Raw genomic sequence first — 18,335 nt, 5'->3', positions numbered from 1 at the left:
AGCACTTTGGGAGGCCAAGGCGGGCAGATCACCAGGTCAGGAGTTCAAGACCAGCCTGGCCAACATGATGAAACCCTGTCTCTACTAAAAATACAAAAATTAGCCAAGTGTGGTGGTGGGTGCCTGTAATCCCAGCTACTCGGGAGACTGAGGCAGGAGAATCACTTGACCCTGGAAGGCAGAGGTTGCAGTGAGCAATGATTGTACCACTGCACTCTCCAGACTGGGTGACAGAGTGAGACTCCATCTCAAAAAAATAAATAAATTAGCCGGGCATAGTGGCAGGCTTCTGTAATCCCAGCTGCTCCGGAGGCTGAGGCAGGAGAATCACTTGACCCTGGAAGGCAGAGGTTGCAGTGAGCCAAGTTCATGCCATTGCACTCCAGCCAGGGTGATAGAGCAAGACTCTGTCTCAAAAAAAAAAAAAAAAAAAATTAGCCAGACGTGGTGGCGTGCACCTGTAATCCCAGCTACTCGGGAGACTGAGGCAGGAGAATCACTTGACCCTGGAAGGCAGAGGTTGCAGTGAGCAATGATTGTACCACTGCACTCCAGCCTGAGTGACACAGTGAGATTCCATCTCAAAAAAATATACAACAGTGGTCTCATAAGATTATAACGTCAAATTTTTTCTCTACCTTTTCTATGTTTAGATAAACAAATATTTACCATTGTGTTACAATTGCCTACAGTATTCAACACAATAACATGCCATACAGGTTTGTAAGAGCAATAGGCTATACCATATACCCCACAGCCTAAGGAATATTAGTAGGCTGTACAATCTAGGTTTGTGAAAGTATACTCTGTATTGTTTGCACAAGGACAAATTTGCTGAAAGACACATTTCTCAGAACAGTATCCTCATCATTAAGCACTGCATGACTGTAGTTTCTTTGGGAGCTGTATCAGGAGACACATCAGAGAGTAAGGATTTGAAACTAGTAAGAGAGGCCCGGCGCGGTGGCTCATGCCTGTAATCCCAGCACTTTGGGAGGCCGAGGCGGGCAGATCACGAGGTCAAGAGATTGAGACCATCCTGGCCAACATAGTGAAACTCTGTCTCTACTGAAAATACAAAAATTAGCCAGGCATGGTGGCAGGCACCTGTAGTCCCAGCTACTCAGGAGGCTGAGGCAGGAGAATTGCTTGAACCCTGGAGGCAGAGGTTGCAGTGAGCCGAGATCGCACCCTTGCACTCCAGCCTGGTGACAGAGTCAGACTCTGTCTCAAATAAATAAATAAATAAAATATTTTTAAAAATAAAAATAAAATGAAACTAGTAAGAGAAAGTAACCAACACAAAGTATGCAAGTGAGCAGGTTACCCCCATGGACAAGAGTAAGGAAGCTGGGGTAATTATCAACCAATTTATATCAGCTACTGGCTATGGGCTACTCCGAGGAGTGCTAACTCCTTGGTGCCTGATGTCTTTGTGATTTGAGCATAGAATTGAGTCAGACTAACAGATGCTTACCTTAAGCCATCACCATGTACTAGACCTGTGATAGCAAAGGGAATTTTGGGCAGGGTAATCCTATAAATTCCAGCACTTTGGGAGGCCAAGGCAGGTGGATCACCTGAGATCAGGAGTTTGAGACCAGCCTGGCCAACATGGTGAAACCCCATCTCGACCAAAAATACAAAAATTAGCCAGGTGTGGTGGTGTGTGCCTGTAATCTCACCTACTCGGGAGGCTGAGGCAGGAGAATCACTGGAACCTGGGAGGTGGAGGCTGCAGTGAGCCGAGATCATGCCACTGCACTCCAGGCTGGCCAACACAGTGAGACTCAGTCTCAATTAAAAAAAAAAAAAAAGAAAAAGGAAAAGAAAAGAAAAGAGATACCTATATGATTATGAGATCAACTAGCTACTGTAAGGAAGTTTCTTTTAGAAATATATTTCTTATTTTCTCTAGCAAATGGTCTAAATGTACAAAAATGTGATGGACGTAAAAGAGATAGCTACTTGAACTTTATGAGAAAGATAGGCAGGTCATTTTGTATTTTAGTTTAGGTATTGTATTGACCTATTCTTCTTCAATATTGTTGATTCTTCCTGTTCGTTTAAATGTATCTTTATTTTCTGGGTAATCTTTCAAAAATTCAACATTCAAACCTCTTTTCCTATGAAGTTTCCAGTTTCTAGATTTGGATGCCATTTGTATTTTTATGTCAGTAAGCATGAAAGACTTAGGTTAAATATACTCTAGCATGAAACATGAGCTGACTTTTTAATGTTAAAGCAGAGTCTTTCCTGAGAGCAAGGTAGATATATTCTGACGTAAGATACACCCTTTTTTTTTTTTTTGGAGACTGAGTCTCGCTCTGTCACCCAGGCTGGAGTTCAGTAGCACTATATCGGCTCACTGCAACCTCCGCCTCCCTGGTTGAAGTGATTCTTCTGCCTCAGGCTTCCAAGTAGCTGGGACTACAGGCGCATGCCACCACGCCCAGCTAATTTTTGTATTTTTAGTAGACACGGTGTTTCACTGTATTGGCCAGGCTGGTCTCAAACTTCTGACCTCATGATCCACTCACCTCGGCCTCCCAAAGTGCTGGGATTACAGGTGTGAGCCACCACACACGGCCAAGATACACCTTTTATAGTGAATCTTGCTGTCTGAAGTAAAACCAAGGCATTAAAGATGGGAGGAGTGGGATAAGCATTTTCTCTTGGTATCAGCCAAGTGTGTTCATTTCCTAGGGTGGCTGTAACAAGCACCATGAACTGGATGACTTTAAACAACTATGTCTTCTTTCCTGGTTCTGGAGGATGAGAAGTCTGAAGTTAGAGTGTTGGCAGGGCCATGCTCCCTCTGAAGCCTCTCTGGGGGAGAAGTTCTAGCTTCTGGTAGCTCCAGGTGTTCCTTGCCTTCTGACAGCAGAACTCCAATCTCTGCCTTAGTCTTCACATGGCCACTTTCCTGTGTCTCTGTCCAAATTTCCTTTTTCTTATAAGGACACAAGTCATACTGGCTTAAAGGCCCACCTTCCTCTAGGTATGGCTTCATCTTAATTAATTTCCAAATAAGTTCACTTTCTGAGTATCAGGGATGGGATTCAATCTATGATACTAAGTCATCAAGATCAAGTTAATTTTAAATCTGTTTAAGTGTATGTACATCTCATTTGGAAAAATGAAATTTGAAAAATTTCAAAGTTAGGAGGCTTTAAGGAACAATTTATTTTGTATCAATTATTTGGAAATCATTATACTTAGAAAATATTCATAGAACTAATAGCTAATTGAAGAACTAAAGACTACTAGAAATTATAATTAATGAGTCTTTTTTTCTGAAAACATCTGAGTAAAAAATTAATGTCCTCAGTAGTATGTAACTATTAGCAGATTTCTTATATTCTTAAGGCAATTTTTAAAACTGGTATTAACATAACTTTTGAAATATTTAAGGTATTTGTTTTTAACAAACATTGAAAGATTCAGAGTAGCATACAGGCGTACTTCATTTTATTGAGCTTCACTTTATTCGGTTCCAGAGATATTTGGGTTTGGGGGGTTTTGTTGTTGTTTTACAAATCAAAGGTTTGTGGCAATGCTGTGTTGAGCAACTCAATGCCATTTTTCCAACAGCAGGTGCTCCCTTTGTGTTTCTGTGTCACATTTTGATAATTCTTACAAGATTTCAAACCTTTTTGTTATTGTAGTATTTGTTAAGGTGGTGTTTGACCGGTGATCTTTGATGTTCCTGTTATAACTGCTTTGGGGAGCCATGAACCATGCACATAGAAGACAGCAAACTTTGTCGATAAATGTTGGGTGTGCTCTGATTGCTCCACCTACTGGCCGTTTCCCATCTCTCTCCCTCTCCCAGGTTGTCTGTATTCCCTGAGACACAACATTGAAATTGGGCCAAATATTAATATACCCCTACAATGGCTTCTAAGTGTTCAAGTGAAAGGAAGAGTCACATCTCTCACTTTAAATCAAAAGCTAGAAATGATTAAGCTTAGTGAGGAAGGCATGTTGACAGCTAAGATAGGCTGAAAGCCAGGTCTTTTGCACCAGTTAACCAAGTCGTGAATGCAAAGGAAAAGTTCTTGAAGGAAATTAAAAGTGCTCCTCCAGAGAACACACGAATGAGAAGAAAGCAAAACAGCTGTATTGCTGATATGGAGAAAGGGATTTTTTTGTTTTGTTTTGTTTTGGTTTTTTTTGACACGATGTCTCACTGTCTTGTCCAGGCTGGATCCACACCCCTGGGCTTAAGTGATCCTCTTACCTCAGCCTCCCAAGTAGCTGGGATTATAGGTGTATACCACCATGCCCAGCTAATATGGAGAAAGTTTTAGTGTTCTTGATAGAAGCTCGAACTATCTGCAGTATTCCCTTAAGCAAAGGACTAGTCCAGAGCAAGGTCCTTACTCTTTCATTCTAGAGTTAGAAAACAGAGAGGTGAGGAAGCTGCAGAAGAAAAGTTGGAAGCTTGCAGAGGTTGTTTCATGTGGTTTAGGGAAAGAAGCCATAGCCCTAACATAAAACTGCAAGGTGAAGCAGCAAGTGCTAATGTAGAAGCCACCACAAATTCTCCAGAAGGTCTAACTGAGATCACTGATGAAGACAATGAAAACAACAGATGCTCAATATTGACAAAACAGCCTTGGAAGAAGAGGCCATCCAGGCTTTAATTGCTTGAGAAGAGAAGTCAATGCTTGGCTTCAAAGGATATGCTGACTCCCTTGTTAAGGGCTAATGTGGTTGGTGACTTTAAGTTGAAACCAATGCTCATTACCATTCTGAAAATCCTAGAGCCTTTGAGAGTTATGCTAAATCTATTCTGCCTGTGCTATATAAGTGGAACAACAAAACCTGGATGACAGCACATCTGTTTATAGCATGGTTTACTGAATATTTTAAGCCCACTGTTGAGACCTACTGCTCAGAAAAAAACGATTCCTTTCGTTGAGACCTACTGATCATTGACAAAGTACCTGATCATTCAAGAACTCTGATGGAGATGTGCTAGGAGGTTAATGTTGTTTTCTTGCCTACTAAGACAACATCCATTCTGCAGCCCATAGATCAAGGAGTAATTCTGATGTTCATATCTTATTATTTAAGAAAATACATTTCATAAGACTGTAGCTGTCATAGGTAGTGATTTATCTCATGGATCTGGGCAAAATAAATTGGAAACCTTTTGGAAAGGATTCACCATTCTAGATGTCATTAAGAATATTCATGGCTGGGCATGGTGGCTCATGGCTGTAATCCCAGCACTTTGGGAGGCCAAGGCGGGCAGATCACCAGGTCAGGAGTTCAAGACCAGCCTGGCCAACATGATGAAACCCTGTCTCTACTAAAAATACAGGAAAAAAAAAAAAAAATTAGCCAGGCACGGTGGTGTGTGCCTCTAATCCTAGCTACTCGAGAGTCTGAGGCAGGAGAATTGCTTGAACCTGGGATTCTGAGGTTGCAGTGAGCCAAGATCACACTACTGCATTCCAGCCTGGGCGACAGAGCAAGACTCGTCTCTGGGGAAAAAGAAAAGAAGAGAATATTCATGATTCATGAGAGGTCAAAACATCAACATTATTAGGGGTTTGGGATGAGTTGATTCCAAACCCACATGGATGACTTTGAGAGGCTCAAGACTTCAGTGGAGGAAATAACTGCAGATGTGGTGGAAATAGCAAGAGAACTGGATGTAGACGTGGAACCTGAAGACATGATGGAACTGCTGTAATCTCATGATAAAATTTGAATGGATGAGAAGTTGCCTGTTATGGATGATCAAAGAAAGTGGTTTCTCGAGATGGAATCTACTGCTGATGAAGATGCTGTGAACGTTGTTGAAATGACAACAAAGGATTTAGAATATAACATACACTTAGTTGGTAAAGCAGTGGCAGGATTTGAGAGGATTGGCTTCAGTTTTGAGAGAAGTTGAAATGTGGGTAAAATGCTATGAAATAGCATTGCATGTCACAGGGAAATTTTTTGTGAAAGGAAGAGTTGATTGATATGGCAAACCTCGTTGTTTTCAGGTTTTAAGAAATTGTCACAGCCACCCAACCTTCAGCAAACAATACCCTGATTAGTCAGCAGCCATCAACATTAAGGCAAGTCCCTCCACCAGCAAAAAGATTACAACTCACTGAAAGCACAGATGATCATTAGCATTTTTTAGTAAAAGTGTTTTTAAATTAAGGTTTGTATATTGTTTTTGTAGACATGCTATTGCACACTTAATAGACTACAATATAATGTAAACATAACCCTTATGCTTACTAGGAAACAAAAAAATTTGTGTGACTTGTTTTGTAGTGATACTTCATTGCACTCACTTTTACTTGCTTTATAGTGATACTCACTTTATTGGAACTAAACCTGCAATATCTCTGAGGTGTGGTTGTACTGTAAAAATATATTCTTCCTCCTTTTATCTTCACATTTACCTCTTTCTTCTCTTTAGACTGTTGTGTGTGTCCTTTCAGGACACATGACTTAAAGAGATCATTTCTAAAAGAACATGATACTAGAGTAATTTCTGGTAAGGCTGAACTCTCAGTCCTCATAATCTCTAGTTAATTGAACTAAATTGTTTAACAGAAAAACTGTATCTATGACTCCTTCCTCTTTTGTACCATCTACATCTCATCCTGTTGATTTTATATCTTGAATATTCCCCATACCTCTTTCTTTCTCCTTGTTTTTATTACTTCTTCTTTGGTTTGAGCCTCACTTATACTTAATTTGTTTTTGCAGTTTAACTGATCTTTTTGCCTCTAACTGCTCTTGTTTTCCACAAGTACAAAATGAAGATCTAATCATGTTATTCCTTTGATTAAAATACCTATTTCCTATGGGACAGTGCCAACATAAAGGCCATGGCTCACAAAATTCTTTGTGATTTGGGTTTGCTGGCTTAACATTGCTTTTTTTTCCAACTCTCCTGATGGTGAACTTAGGACTTTAAATGTACTGATTTTACATGAGGTCATTTACCAGAACTTTACCTGTTTGGTACTCTTCCATTCCCATTTCTTAGTCATTCTTCAAGACATAGCCTAAAACATAAGTTCCCTGTTCCTTAAAAACAACTTTTTTATTGTGATAAACTATACATAACATAAAATATACCATTAACCACTTTAAGTGTACAATTCACTAGTATTAAGTACATTTATAATATTGTACAACCATTACCCCTATATATTTTCATAACTTTTTCATCATTTTATACTGGAACTTTGTGCCTTTATTATTCTTACAGCTTTTCTATGAGTTTAAAATTTTTTCAAAATAAAAAGTAAAAACAAAACAATGATAACATGTTTTAATGTATAGAGTTCTGTTAAAATACATGACAATAATACAGAAAGGGTAGGAGAGGGTAGTGGAGTAAAAATGTTAAAATACTGCAGTAAAAGACAAAGATTATATTTCAAAATAACCAGAAGAATCTTCTTACTACAAAGAAATGATAAATATATGAGGTGATGAATATGCTTAATACCCAGATTGATTATTACACAAAGTGTACATGTATCAAAACATCGCACTGTGCCCCATCAACATATGCAATTATTATGTGTCAGTTAAAAACAAAACCTCAAATACGTTTACTTTCTCTGGGGAAAGAAAAAAGAGGAGTTTGACAGTTTCTCTAAAAGTTAATTATAGACTTACCATATGAACTAGCAATTCTACTTCTGAGTGTATACCCAATACAGTTACTCAAACAATATATGTGCATGTATGTTCATAGTGGCAATATTCATAATAGCCAAAAAGGAATGAAGTACTGATGCTACAATGTGCATGAGCCTCAAAAACATTATGCCATGTGAAAGAAGCCAGGCACAAAAGGTCACATCGTGAATGATTCCATATATATGCAGTGTTCAGAATAGGCAAATCCATAGAGACAGAACTGCATATTGGTGGTTGTCAGAGACTAGGGGGAGGAATAATGGATAGAAACTGCTTAATGAGTACCTTGCTTTATTTTGGAGTGATGGAAGTGTTTTGGATCTAAATAGAGGTGGTCTGCATAACATTGTGAGTGTATGAAATGCTTTAGTACTAGATTATGTTCAGATGGCTAATTTTATGTTTCATGTATTTTACTCCAATAAAGTTTTTAAAAATTAAAAAGACAAAGAATGTCAGATTGGGTTTTGAAAGTCCGCCTCTCTGCTGCCTACAAGAAACACATCTTAAATACAGATGCTCCTGGACTTACGTTGGGGTTACATCATAAGTTGAAAATATTGTATGTCGGCCTAGTGCAGTGGCTCATGCCTGTAATCCCAGCACTTTGGGAGGCTGAGGTGGGTGGATCGCTTGAGGCCAAGAAACCAACATGGCATAACTCTGTCTCTACTAAAAATACAAAAATCAGCTGGGCATGGTGGCACATCCCTGTAATCCCAGCTACTTGGAAGGCCAAGGCACGAGAATGGCTTGAACCTGAGAGGCAGAAATTGCAGTGAGTCAAGGTTGCACCACTGCACTCCAGCCTGGGTGAGAGAGTGAGTCTCTGTCTCAAAAAGAAAAGAAAATATTGTATGTCAAAACAAAAAGCACTAATACCCCAATATACCCATCATAAAACCCAGAAGTCATAAGCTAAACCATCATAGGTCCAAATTCTCCTTGATTTACAATGCAGTTATGTCCCAGTAAAGTAAAAAATCTTAAATTGAATGAACCATTGTAAGTTGAAGATGCGGAAAAGTTGAAAGCAAAGAATGGAGAAATATATACTGTGCAAGCCCTAACAACAACAAAAAAGTTAGGGTAGTATATGATATCAAAGTAGATTTTAAAGGAGTTAAAAGGGGCATTTCATAATGCCAAATATTCAGTATACCAGGAGGCACAAAAACTTAAGTTTGTATATGCATAATAATATAACCTCAAAATACATAGTGCAAAAAGTGGCAGGATTGGAAGACAAAACAAAACAAAAACAAATCTATAGTAGTAAAAGAAAATCTTAATACTTTTAGTAATTGATAGAATAAACAGAATTTTAGTAAAGAATATAGAAGATTTAAACAACTCAATGAAGGAACTTGACCTAATTGACATATATAGGATACTGCACCCAACAACAGTAGAATGTACATTCTTTTCAAGTACAAATGGAACATTTACCAAAATTGACCATTTCATTGGCTATAAAACAAACAAATTTCAAATTATTGAAATTATAAATAATATATTATCTGAACACTGTGGAATTAAACTTAGCAGTCAATAATGGGAAGATTACTAGAAATTGTCTAAATGTCTGGAAGTTAAGCAGTATAATTCTAAAAGATATCATGTTTCAAAGAAGAAATCACTATGGAAAGAAAACAGTTTAACCTCTATGATAATGAAAATATGGTATATCAAAATTTGTTGTTTTCTGATGTTTAAACTCAAGTTCTATAAATTTAGTCATAAATGTGTATGTCTCAAAATAAGGAAAGGTGAAATCAGTGATCTGAAAGTCTTCTGAAGGAGTTAGAAAAAGAACAATAAAAGGAACCCAGAGAAATTAGATAAAAGGAAACAATTAAGATGAAAGTAAGTATTAGTGAAATAGGAAAGAAGCATGTAATAAAAAGGATCAAAAAGGCCAAAAGTTGGTCATTTGAAAACACTAGTAAAATAAAAATTCTCAGCAAGACTAGTGAAGGGGGAAAGAGAAAAGCAAAAAACTAGCATTATGAATGAAAATGTGTTACTGTAGATTCTGTAGACATCAATAGGCTGCTAAGAGGCTATTATAAGCAATTTATGGCAATGATTTTGAAAAATATATGAGATGGGCAAATTTAAAAGACTGCTTAAGAAAATGAGTGTAAAAGGAAATAAAAATGTAAATAGTTTTATATCTATTGAAGAAATTGAATTCATAATTTTAAACCTTACTATAAAGAAAAGTCCTGACCCAGATGACTTTACTATACATGTAAAGTTTCAATCACACTCTTCCATACCGTAGAAAAAGAAGAAAAACTTTATGAGGTCAGAATAGTCCTGATACCAAAATCTTACAATACAAGAGAGAAAAATTATAGACGAGTCTCTTTCATGAACATAAAAGCACATTCCTCAGAGAAAGAAGATATCTGCAGTATCTAACAAAGAACTCCTACAAATAAATAAGAAAAAGACAGCCTGATAGAAAAATATGCAGAGACTTCAACAAGTACTTCACAAAAGAAGAAATTCCTCATTAATCACCACAGAAATGCAAATTCAGACTATGGTGAGATACCATACACTTGCCATAAATTAATAAGACTGACGATACTAAGTGTTGGGAAGAATGTGAAGCACATGAAATTGTCATACAGTGCTGATGGGAGTGTAAATTAGTACATCTGCTTTTGAAAATTTATTAGCAATATGTATGAAGTTTAGATAAATGCCTGGCCTACAACTAAGCAGTTGCAGTCTTAGGTATATACTCAAGAGAAATGCATGCACAAATTTACCAAAATACATGTACAAGAATGTTTATAGCAGCTTTATTCCTAATAGCCTTAAAGTATAAACAGCCTAGATGTCCATTAACAGTAGAATGTATAAATTGTGCAATATTCCTACAGTGAAATATTATACCACGGAGAAAAACACAATACTGCTACATGGAATGACATGGATGAATTTCACAAATAATATTGAGCAGAAGAAGCCAGACACAAAGTAATATATATTGTGTGATTATTTCTATAAATTTCAATAACAGGCTAATCTGTGATGCAAAGAAGCCAGAATAGTGATTATCTCTGAAGAGTAGTGGAACATTGTGACTGTACTACCAATAATCTTCTATATGTTGATCAGGGTGGTAATTACAGACATGTGTTCATTCTCTGATAGTTCATTTGGGCACTTGCATATGTTAGACTGAGTGTATGTTATACTTCAGTATATTCCCTTCTCAAGTTTGACCTATAGACCATGATTATCTTCTGCCATATCAGTCGTGTCTCCAGATTGGACTTTTATTTTCCTACTTTGATTTTGGTTTCCTTAAAAATACTTGTACTTTTATCAGCTCTCTAGATATATCTCATCCATTTTTTTCTAACCTCACTGTTCTCTTTTTGTGACTTCGAGTGCATAGTTGGCTGTCTTTGTTAAAGCTACTTGACCAGCATAAGTCAGTTCATCTGCTCCTTATTGCATAGATGCTCTTATCTTTTTGCATTCTACTAAGTATGCCAAATAATTCATTGAGGTTTTTTGTTTCTCAGTCGTTTTTAAAGATGTGTTTTTTCTATGACTCTACTTTCCATAAATTATCAGTATTCCTTTTATTAAAATCAGATTTATTGGCTTCCCCACAACCTCCGGACCCCTCCTCAAACATGGTAAAATCCATTCAAACTTATTTTCAGGAATCACAGGGACAGTTGCCTTTTTAGAGAATAGCCAGATCCTTTGCTGAGATCTATACCTCAGAAGTAAATTGGTGTCCATTTTGGTTGCCACTTTATTGTAGACAGGGGCCAGGAACATTATACTCAGGTGGTGGTCTTACTGTCTACTTCAGTGAATCATATAACTGAAAACCTACAGTTGGCAGCCTGTATTCTACCAAGGTTATTGCTAGAATTAACCTATTGTGTTCATTCTTGGGGAGTCCCCTTCACCCCCAAAATTACTCAGCCAGAAAGTGGTAGAACCAGGACTTGAACTCAAATCTTGAGGAATACAGCTAAAATCCATATTCTTAACCATATTCCATTGTTCTAAACCTGCTGTTCTCACTTAGCAGTATATTTTGGACATTTTCCCATGCAAATATACGTATAGATACATCTCATCTTAATGGATACAAAGTGTTCTGTTGTATCAGTTCCCAGTAACTTAATTAGCAAATCTCCAATTAATGGCTTTTTAGATTTTGTTTGTTTGTTTGTTTGTTTCTGAGAGAACTTTTGCTCTTGTCCCCCAGGCTGGAATGCAATGGTGCAATCTTGGCTCACTGCAACCTCTGCCTCCCGAGTTCAAGTGATTCTCCTGCCTCAGCCTCCCGAGTAGCTGGGATTACAGGCGCCCATCACCATGCCTAGCTAATTTTTGTATTTTTTTTTTTTAAGTAGAGACAGGGTTTCGCTATGTTGGCCAGGCTGGTCTCGAAGTCCTGACCTCAGGCGATCCAACTGCCTTGGCTTCCCAGAGTCCTAGGATTATGGGCATGAGCCACCATGCCCAGCCTAGATTTTCTTTAAAAAAAAGTAAAAAAAAATGTTTATTTCTTTCATTATTTTGTTGGAGACAGGGTCTCACTCTGTCACCCAGGCTGGAGTGCATGGTGTGATCGTAGTTTGCTGCAGCCTCATACTGGGCTCAAGCAATCCCCCCTCAACCTCAGCCTCTTAAGTAGCTGGGACTACAGACACACACCACTACACCCAGTTAATTTTTAATTTTTTAATTTTATTTAGAGATGGGGGTCTCACTATGTTGCCCAAGACAGTCTCAAACTCCTAGCTTCAAGCCAGCTTCCTGCCTCAGCCTCCCAAAATGCTGGGATTACAAGCATGAGCCACCATGCCTGGCTTTTTCAGTTGTTTCTAATTTATATCTGTCTTCTTGTGCCAGTGCCATATTATTCTAATTACTATAGTTTTATGGTTTATTTTAATATCTAGTAGGACAAGTCCCATATTTTTCTCTCTAAACATTTTTTAACCTTAAGCAAGTAGTTCTTTTAGAATAATGATATATTTAATATATAATGTTCTCCAACATCCCTATTTTGATTTTAACTGGAATTTGTTAAACATTATAAAAGGTAGAATTTTTATCAGTATAGTATTGGACAGGATAGAGAAATTTTCAGTGCAGGGTCTGGCTAAAGCAAGTTTTAGGTCAGTGTCTCAACCTCTGGTCTGGGAGTCCCTGGACCTAGAACATTTACTTAATTGGCTGTTGTTGGGGCATTTGAGTAGTGCCATCAGAGTCACTAACAGCCATGGTTCTTGGATTTTTGGATTATGGATCCCTTTTAAAAGCATGTGAAAGTTATGTGCCATCTTCCCTCAAAGGGACATAAACGGAACTTTATGTACAGTTTCGGGGTGAAATCTATTTATGGATCATAGGTTAATAATTCCTGCTATGGGAACTGAAGATACCAAGATATAGAAGTCTCGTATTTTAGGAATATCTAATAAATGACTGGATTATTATGTAATTGTCTGCAAAGAAAAATTACTATTTTTGTGATACATGGATTAATGATCAGCTATTGTACCCAAATAATAAAAATAAGAATATTGAATTTCTCTGATAGCCTGAATGAGAATGAGGATTTTGAATAACAACTTTGGAGGATGTCTAGGCTAAACAAGGAACAATTATAAAAGTAGTAAGGAAGACAAATATGCCAGGATATGGAACAGAACATGAACTTTCAAGTCACTTAGACCAGAATTTGAATCTCATCTCTGCCACTTACTAGCTATGGGAATTTAGGCAAGTCACACATGATGCTCTAAGTCTAAATACATTACAGTTACTGTTAACAATAACAATAATAAAATGTATCAAGAAAATAGAGCATTTGTAATTTTAAATGTGAAGCTCTGAGTAAGAAGAGTCAAAGCAGAATAGTGAGGTATTAAAGGTGAGTTTGGGTTTTTTTGCGGTTAAATGATAGTCGTTTAGCAAAAGCTAGTTCTTGCAGAATGGTAATATTAGAAGCCTGACTTGAGATTTCATGAAAAAAGCCAGTATTTTTAGTAACTCAGAAATTTGAAGAAAAGGACTAGTGAACAAATTATGCAGATGGAAAAGTGTACATACACTTCAAAGGAGCACCCAACAGAACATATTGCCATTTTGTAGATCACTGGGATTTAATCTTTCATCTATCATGACAACAACAGTTCTGTGCCAAGAACTGTGCTAAACACTATATGCATTATCTCTTTTAATCTTCACAACAACTCGCAGGAGGTAGATCTCATCCTCTGCATTTTATCAATGAAGTAGGCCACAGACGTGGTAAGTGGCTAGGATTTATTCCCACGCTTAAGCATTATGCTGTTACCTCTTGAATTAGTCCACTCATGTAACTGCAATCTAACCAAAAAGTTCAAATGACCAGGAATTTTTATGTATCTCTATAATGTACAGAATTTATTTTGAAAATGAAGGATTTGTTAAAGTTATCAAAACAGCCCAATTTAGTACCCCTACATCTGTATTTCTGTATAATGATAGTAAAGAAATATGGAACCTAAGGCAACTTCTAAATGCATTGGTTATTAATTTTTTTTTCCAGTTAACCAAGTTCAGTTAACTGGAACCTTTTATTCTTCTAATCATCGTTATTTATATATGTATTTATACATATGAACATAAGGAAATAAATTCAATCAACCATTAAGTGTTCTATCCAAACAAGCCCAAATGTTTCTGTTTAGAAGTTTTTCAGATAAGGAATATAACATCTTTTAATTTTTTGCTAAAATTAGAATTTATTTTTACTTTATGTAAGAAAAAGAGCACATTGAAACTATACCATATACTGATCATTTATATAAGATAATCTTATCTGAAAGGCAATCTGTTTTTTATTTGTCTGAAATAAAACTGACATCGCTTAATAAGTCTAAGTTGTCTTTTCTTGGCTGTTAAATCTTTTGTGGGAATAATTAAGAGAGCACTGAGTACAAAATATTTTTATTTCAACTGTTCAAAAACTAGGTTATAATATATAAATTTCTCTAAAAATATTTGAATGTGGCTTTAAGGAATACTGTGCTGTTCAAGAACTTTGATTATAAGTGAATTCTATTTAATTAAAACTTGACTGCAAAAAATGTTTTGAGTGCTCCTAATTTGTAATATAATTTGTAATGTGAGAAAAGCAAACTAATGCCAAAATGCTTTTGTGATAAGATTTCTATATCTGAAGTACTTGTCTAGTTAATTTAAAATGAAAGAGAAATACGGAAATTCCTTCACTAGTGATCAGCACTTATTGAGGCTCTTAGGTTTTGTAAAAATGTTTAGAGTTACAGAAGTATTTTATACTTTTTATATGATTAAAATTTAATTTCTTCCCCTATTTTTTGTTTGGCTTTCTTTTGTCTGTTTTCTTTCTTTAATTGAAAAAACTAATGGAACCAAATATAAGATGGTACCACTGTTTTTTCTTTCTTTTGTATAATCTTGTTGCATGTCTCTACATAAGCTGTTCTGGCCACTCATCATAGTAACCAGCTGGGCCATTTCACCTGCTGGAGCCATTAAAGAGGACTCTCTCCCCCTAGATTAATCCCCTCCGACATTAGTTTTTTGCACTGACAACTAGAGCAGGCATTCAGAATTTGCAGGTGGCCAGTGTGACGCACATAATTGCCTACAATTTTAGGCAATGAATAAAAATGGTCTACATTACTTGTCAAAGGTTGTATATGCAGTGCCAAGTGAGATCTATGGGAAGCCTTTTAGGGTTTAAAGAACAGTTAATAGCAAGGCTGCACAGGGCTTTTTTAATCATAATGCATTTGTAATATAGCACTTTGATCTTCTCCTTGTAGGAAATGGTGTTACATTAGCCACTTTTAAACATTTATGAGTGAAATTCAGTTATAGAAGAGTAAAAGTGATTATTCTTAAGCAGAACATGTTAGATTTCATTAAAAGTTTTCAGCTTGCCCCTTCCTTGTTAAAATCTGTGGGAAGTCTTTTGCCTGGAGGGTTTCAAATCCGGATCTAAGGATATAAGGCTTTTTCCTTATTTTTCCTGTTGGTAACAGCAAGATTTGGAAGGAAGGTATACTAAATATTGAGATAATTTATACAAATGGATATTTAAAGAAGAATAACTGATTATGGTAAAGTACATCGATAAAAATCCAGGAAATTGATTACTAATAATTGTGTTACAATAAATTTTGAGAAATGCATATTTAAAACATATCCATAAATTATCTTTAATAACAACAACAACAAAAACCCAGATGACTCTCAAATGCACTTCTTCTGGAAGAGCTAAATTTGACCTTTCAGACCCGAGAGCCTTTTATTAACACCTGCCTGTAAGGAGAACCTTGCCACACGCAGCTTTTAGATTCAGAACCACAAAACTGATGAGGAAAGGCTTGAAGGGTTCAGTTTGTGTCACTTGCTGTTTGCCGTTTCCATTTCACAGATGATTAATCTTTCTGTGAAGAAAGGCCAGAGAAACAAAGCACATTGGGCTCTTCCTGCAGTTACTCCTTCTGAATGCACACTAGCTTGCTAACTAAAAGGCCTTTAGATTTCCAGCAGAGAGAGATGTTCTGAAAGTGAATGCAGCTGGTTGGAGGTCACCAGTGCAGGGCTCTTGCCATTGTGTAACGGAGGCTTTGGCAGGTTGGGGGGGTGGGGGAGTTGGGGGTATCAGGGGTGCGGCTGCAGGAGAAGTGGTCAGGGAGAAGGTGTTGGCAAAAAATTAATTTAAAATAAAAAGGGATTTGGTCAGTTGATTTAATATTTTGGAGGCTGGATCATTGATAATAGGCTCAATTTTGTCTTGTTTGCTTTTCTTCTTAAGAGAAAAATATAATTTAGTCTTTCTTCAGTATATTCCCTCACTCCATTTTCTAATAGCATGTTTGTCTTCTATATGGCATCACTAGGTAATATTGAAATGGTATTGACTCTTGTATTTAGTCTTTGATGTAATTGAATTGACATTTTTCAGGCTGTTACAAATTTTTGCTAATATTATCCATTTTATACATTAAAAATTTAATGCAACAATGTTTTATTAGTATTTGGTTTTTAAGTGAGATATTGAAAATAATTATTTGTGTGACCTAGCCCCCTTTCATTAGAACAATCTATTTTTATTTTGAAAATTTGAAAACTTTTTATGTTAATATCTAGTATCTAAATGCTTAGTTATTCATATATATTTACTTTTTTCTCAATCATGCGTAGGATATAATGTGCAAAGTAAAATCCTGGGTTATAGATCAAAAGAAACCTGTTCGCTTCTATCATGATTGGAATGACAAAGAGGTAAGTTATAAATATCATGCCATCTCTTACTGCCTTTACTTTGATTTGCTAGGGAACAAATTAGAGTTGTCATTATTTTACACTTTCCATTATATCTAAACTTTTATTTCTGTCAGTGACTGCTTATTCCTGGGCTTGTTAGTTTTTTCTTTTCCCTCATTCATGATATTTCATAACCACTAATCTTTTGGAAACCAGAATTATAAAAATGAAAATGCCTACTTGTTTTAAAGAATGTTTACTTTCAAATTCTTCAGTGATTTATTCCATATTTACTAAACTTTTAAAAGGGATTCTTTCTCCATCATCTCCCACTTTAGATTGAAGTGTTGAATAAACACTTATTTTTGACTTCAAAACCAATGGTCTACTTGGTTAATCTTTCTGAAAAAGACTACATTAGAAAGAAAAACAAATGGTAAGTTTTTCCTCACCATATATACCCAGATGCATCATCTCCGTACACACACAAATACACACTGATGTATATGTACTTAACAGCAATGTTTAATTTTAATATTTTTGTCCTTATTATTAAAAAGTTTAAAATGAATAAGAAAGCTTTGCTTGGTATTTACCTTCACAGATGAGTCTTCTAATTGATTTATAGTTAGAGAACTTAAGAAAACCTGAATTAAATGAAGCAATATTGAATTATATGTTTACTTATCAAATGTAAGTTTATTAGACATTATTATTTATTTCCATTGCAAAATGGGAATAAATGTAGTCACAACAATAAAACTTCTTACATTAGGAATTTCTAGCTGTGTTGATATTATAAGTGACTTTAAAATACCCACTTGGGGTTGTAGCTGGACATGAATTTTAAAATCCCGATTGAATGCTTTAAAAAAAAAAAAAAAGGCTGTGTGTGGGGAAAGACTAGTACCTGTTTCAAATGCTTTAAAAGTACATCTAGGTAAAAACTGTTCATGCATGTATTGATTGTCATTTTTGGCATGTAACTAAAATGTACAAGATTTGTTGCTGTCCCTAATAACTTCAGAAAATTATGTGTTCATGTATGTGTGGGCATGTCCACATTTGGCATACCACTCACTTTGACTTGCCTCACTGGACTCTAAGTATTTTATACTATTGAGTCATACAAACAAATCAAAACTATCCAAAGCAAAATATCTGAATTCTCCTAAAATATATTGTCTGTTTCTCCCTGTACTTCATTAAGTACTTAGATGCACATGGTTTCAATTTTCCATTAAAAATTCTCATTTCCATATGATATCAAAGAGTGAGAAGGCTTTAAACTGAAAAATAAACATTCATAGACTGGAAGCCAAAACAATAATTAATGTCAGATGGTTAACTCCAAT

General features: G+C 36.1%; 1 protein-coding gene across 3 annotated transcripts in view; it reads left to right on the top strand.

The window, feature by feature from the left end:
- Window positions 1–18,335, top strand: part of OLA1 (Obg-like ATPase 1) — a 151,460-nt gene that overhangs the window by 85,197 nt on the left and 47,928 nt on the right. For all 3 annotated transcript variants that reach the window (XM_011943973.1, XM_011943974.1, XM_011943972.1), the window contains 2 exons: window positions 16,918–16,998; window positions 17,319–17,416. In XM_011943973.1, the coding sequence (XP_011799363.1) occupies window positions 16,918–16,998; window positions 17,319–17,416 (179 nt within the window). The remainder of the gene's footprint in view (window positions 1–16,917; window positions 16,999–17,318; window positions 17,417–18,335) is intronic.

The sequence above is a fragment of the Colobus angolensis genome, unplaced genomic scaffold (genome assembly GCF_000951035.1).
Source record: "Colobus angolensis palliatus isolate OR3802 unplaced genomic scaffold, Cang.pa_1.0 Scaffold224, whole genome shotgun sequence".
NCBI classification, from domain to species: Eukaryota; Metazoa; Chordata; class Mammalia; order Primates; family Cercopithecidae; genus Colobus; species Colobus angolensis.
Note: the sequence above shows the minus strand (reverse complement) of the source record. Positions and strands in the feature narration are given on the sequence as shown.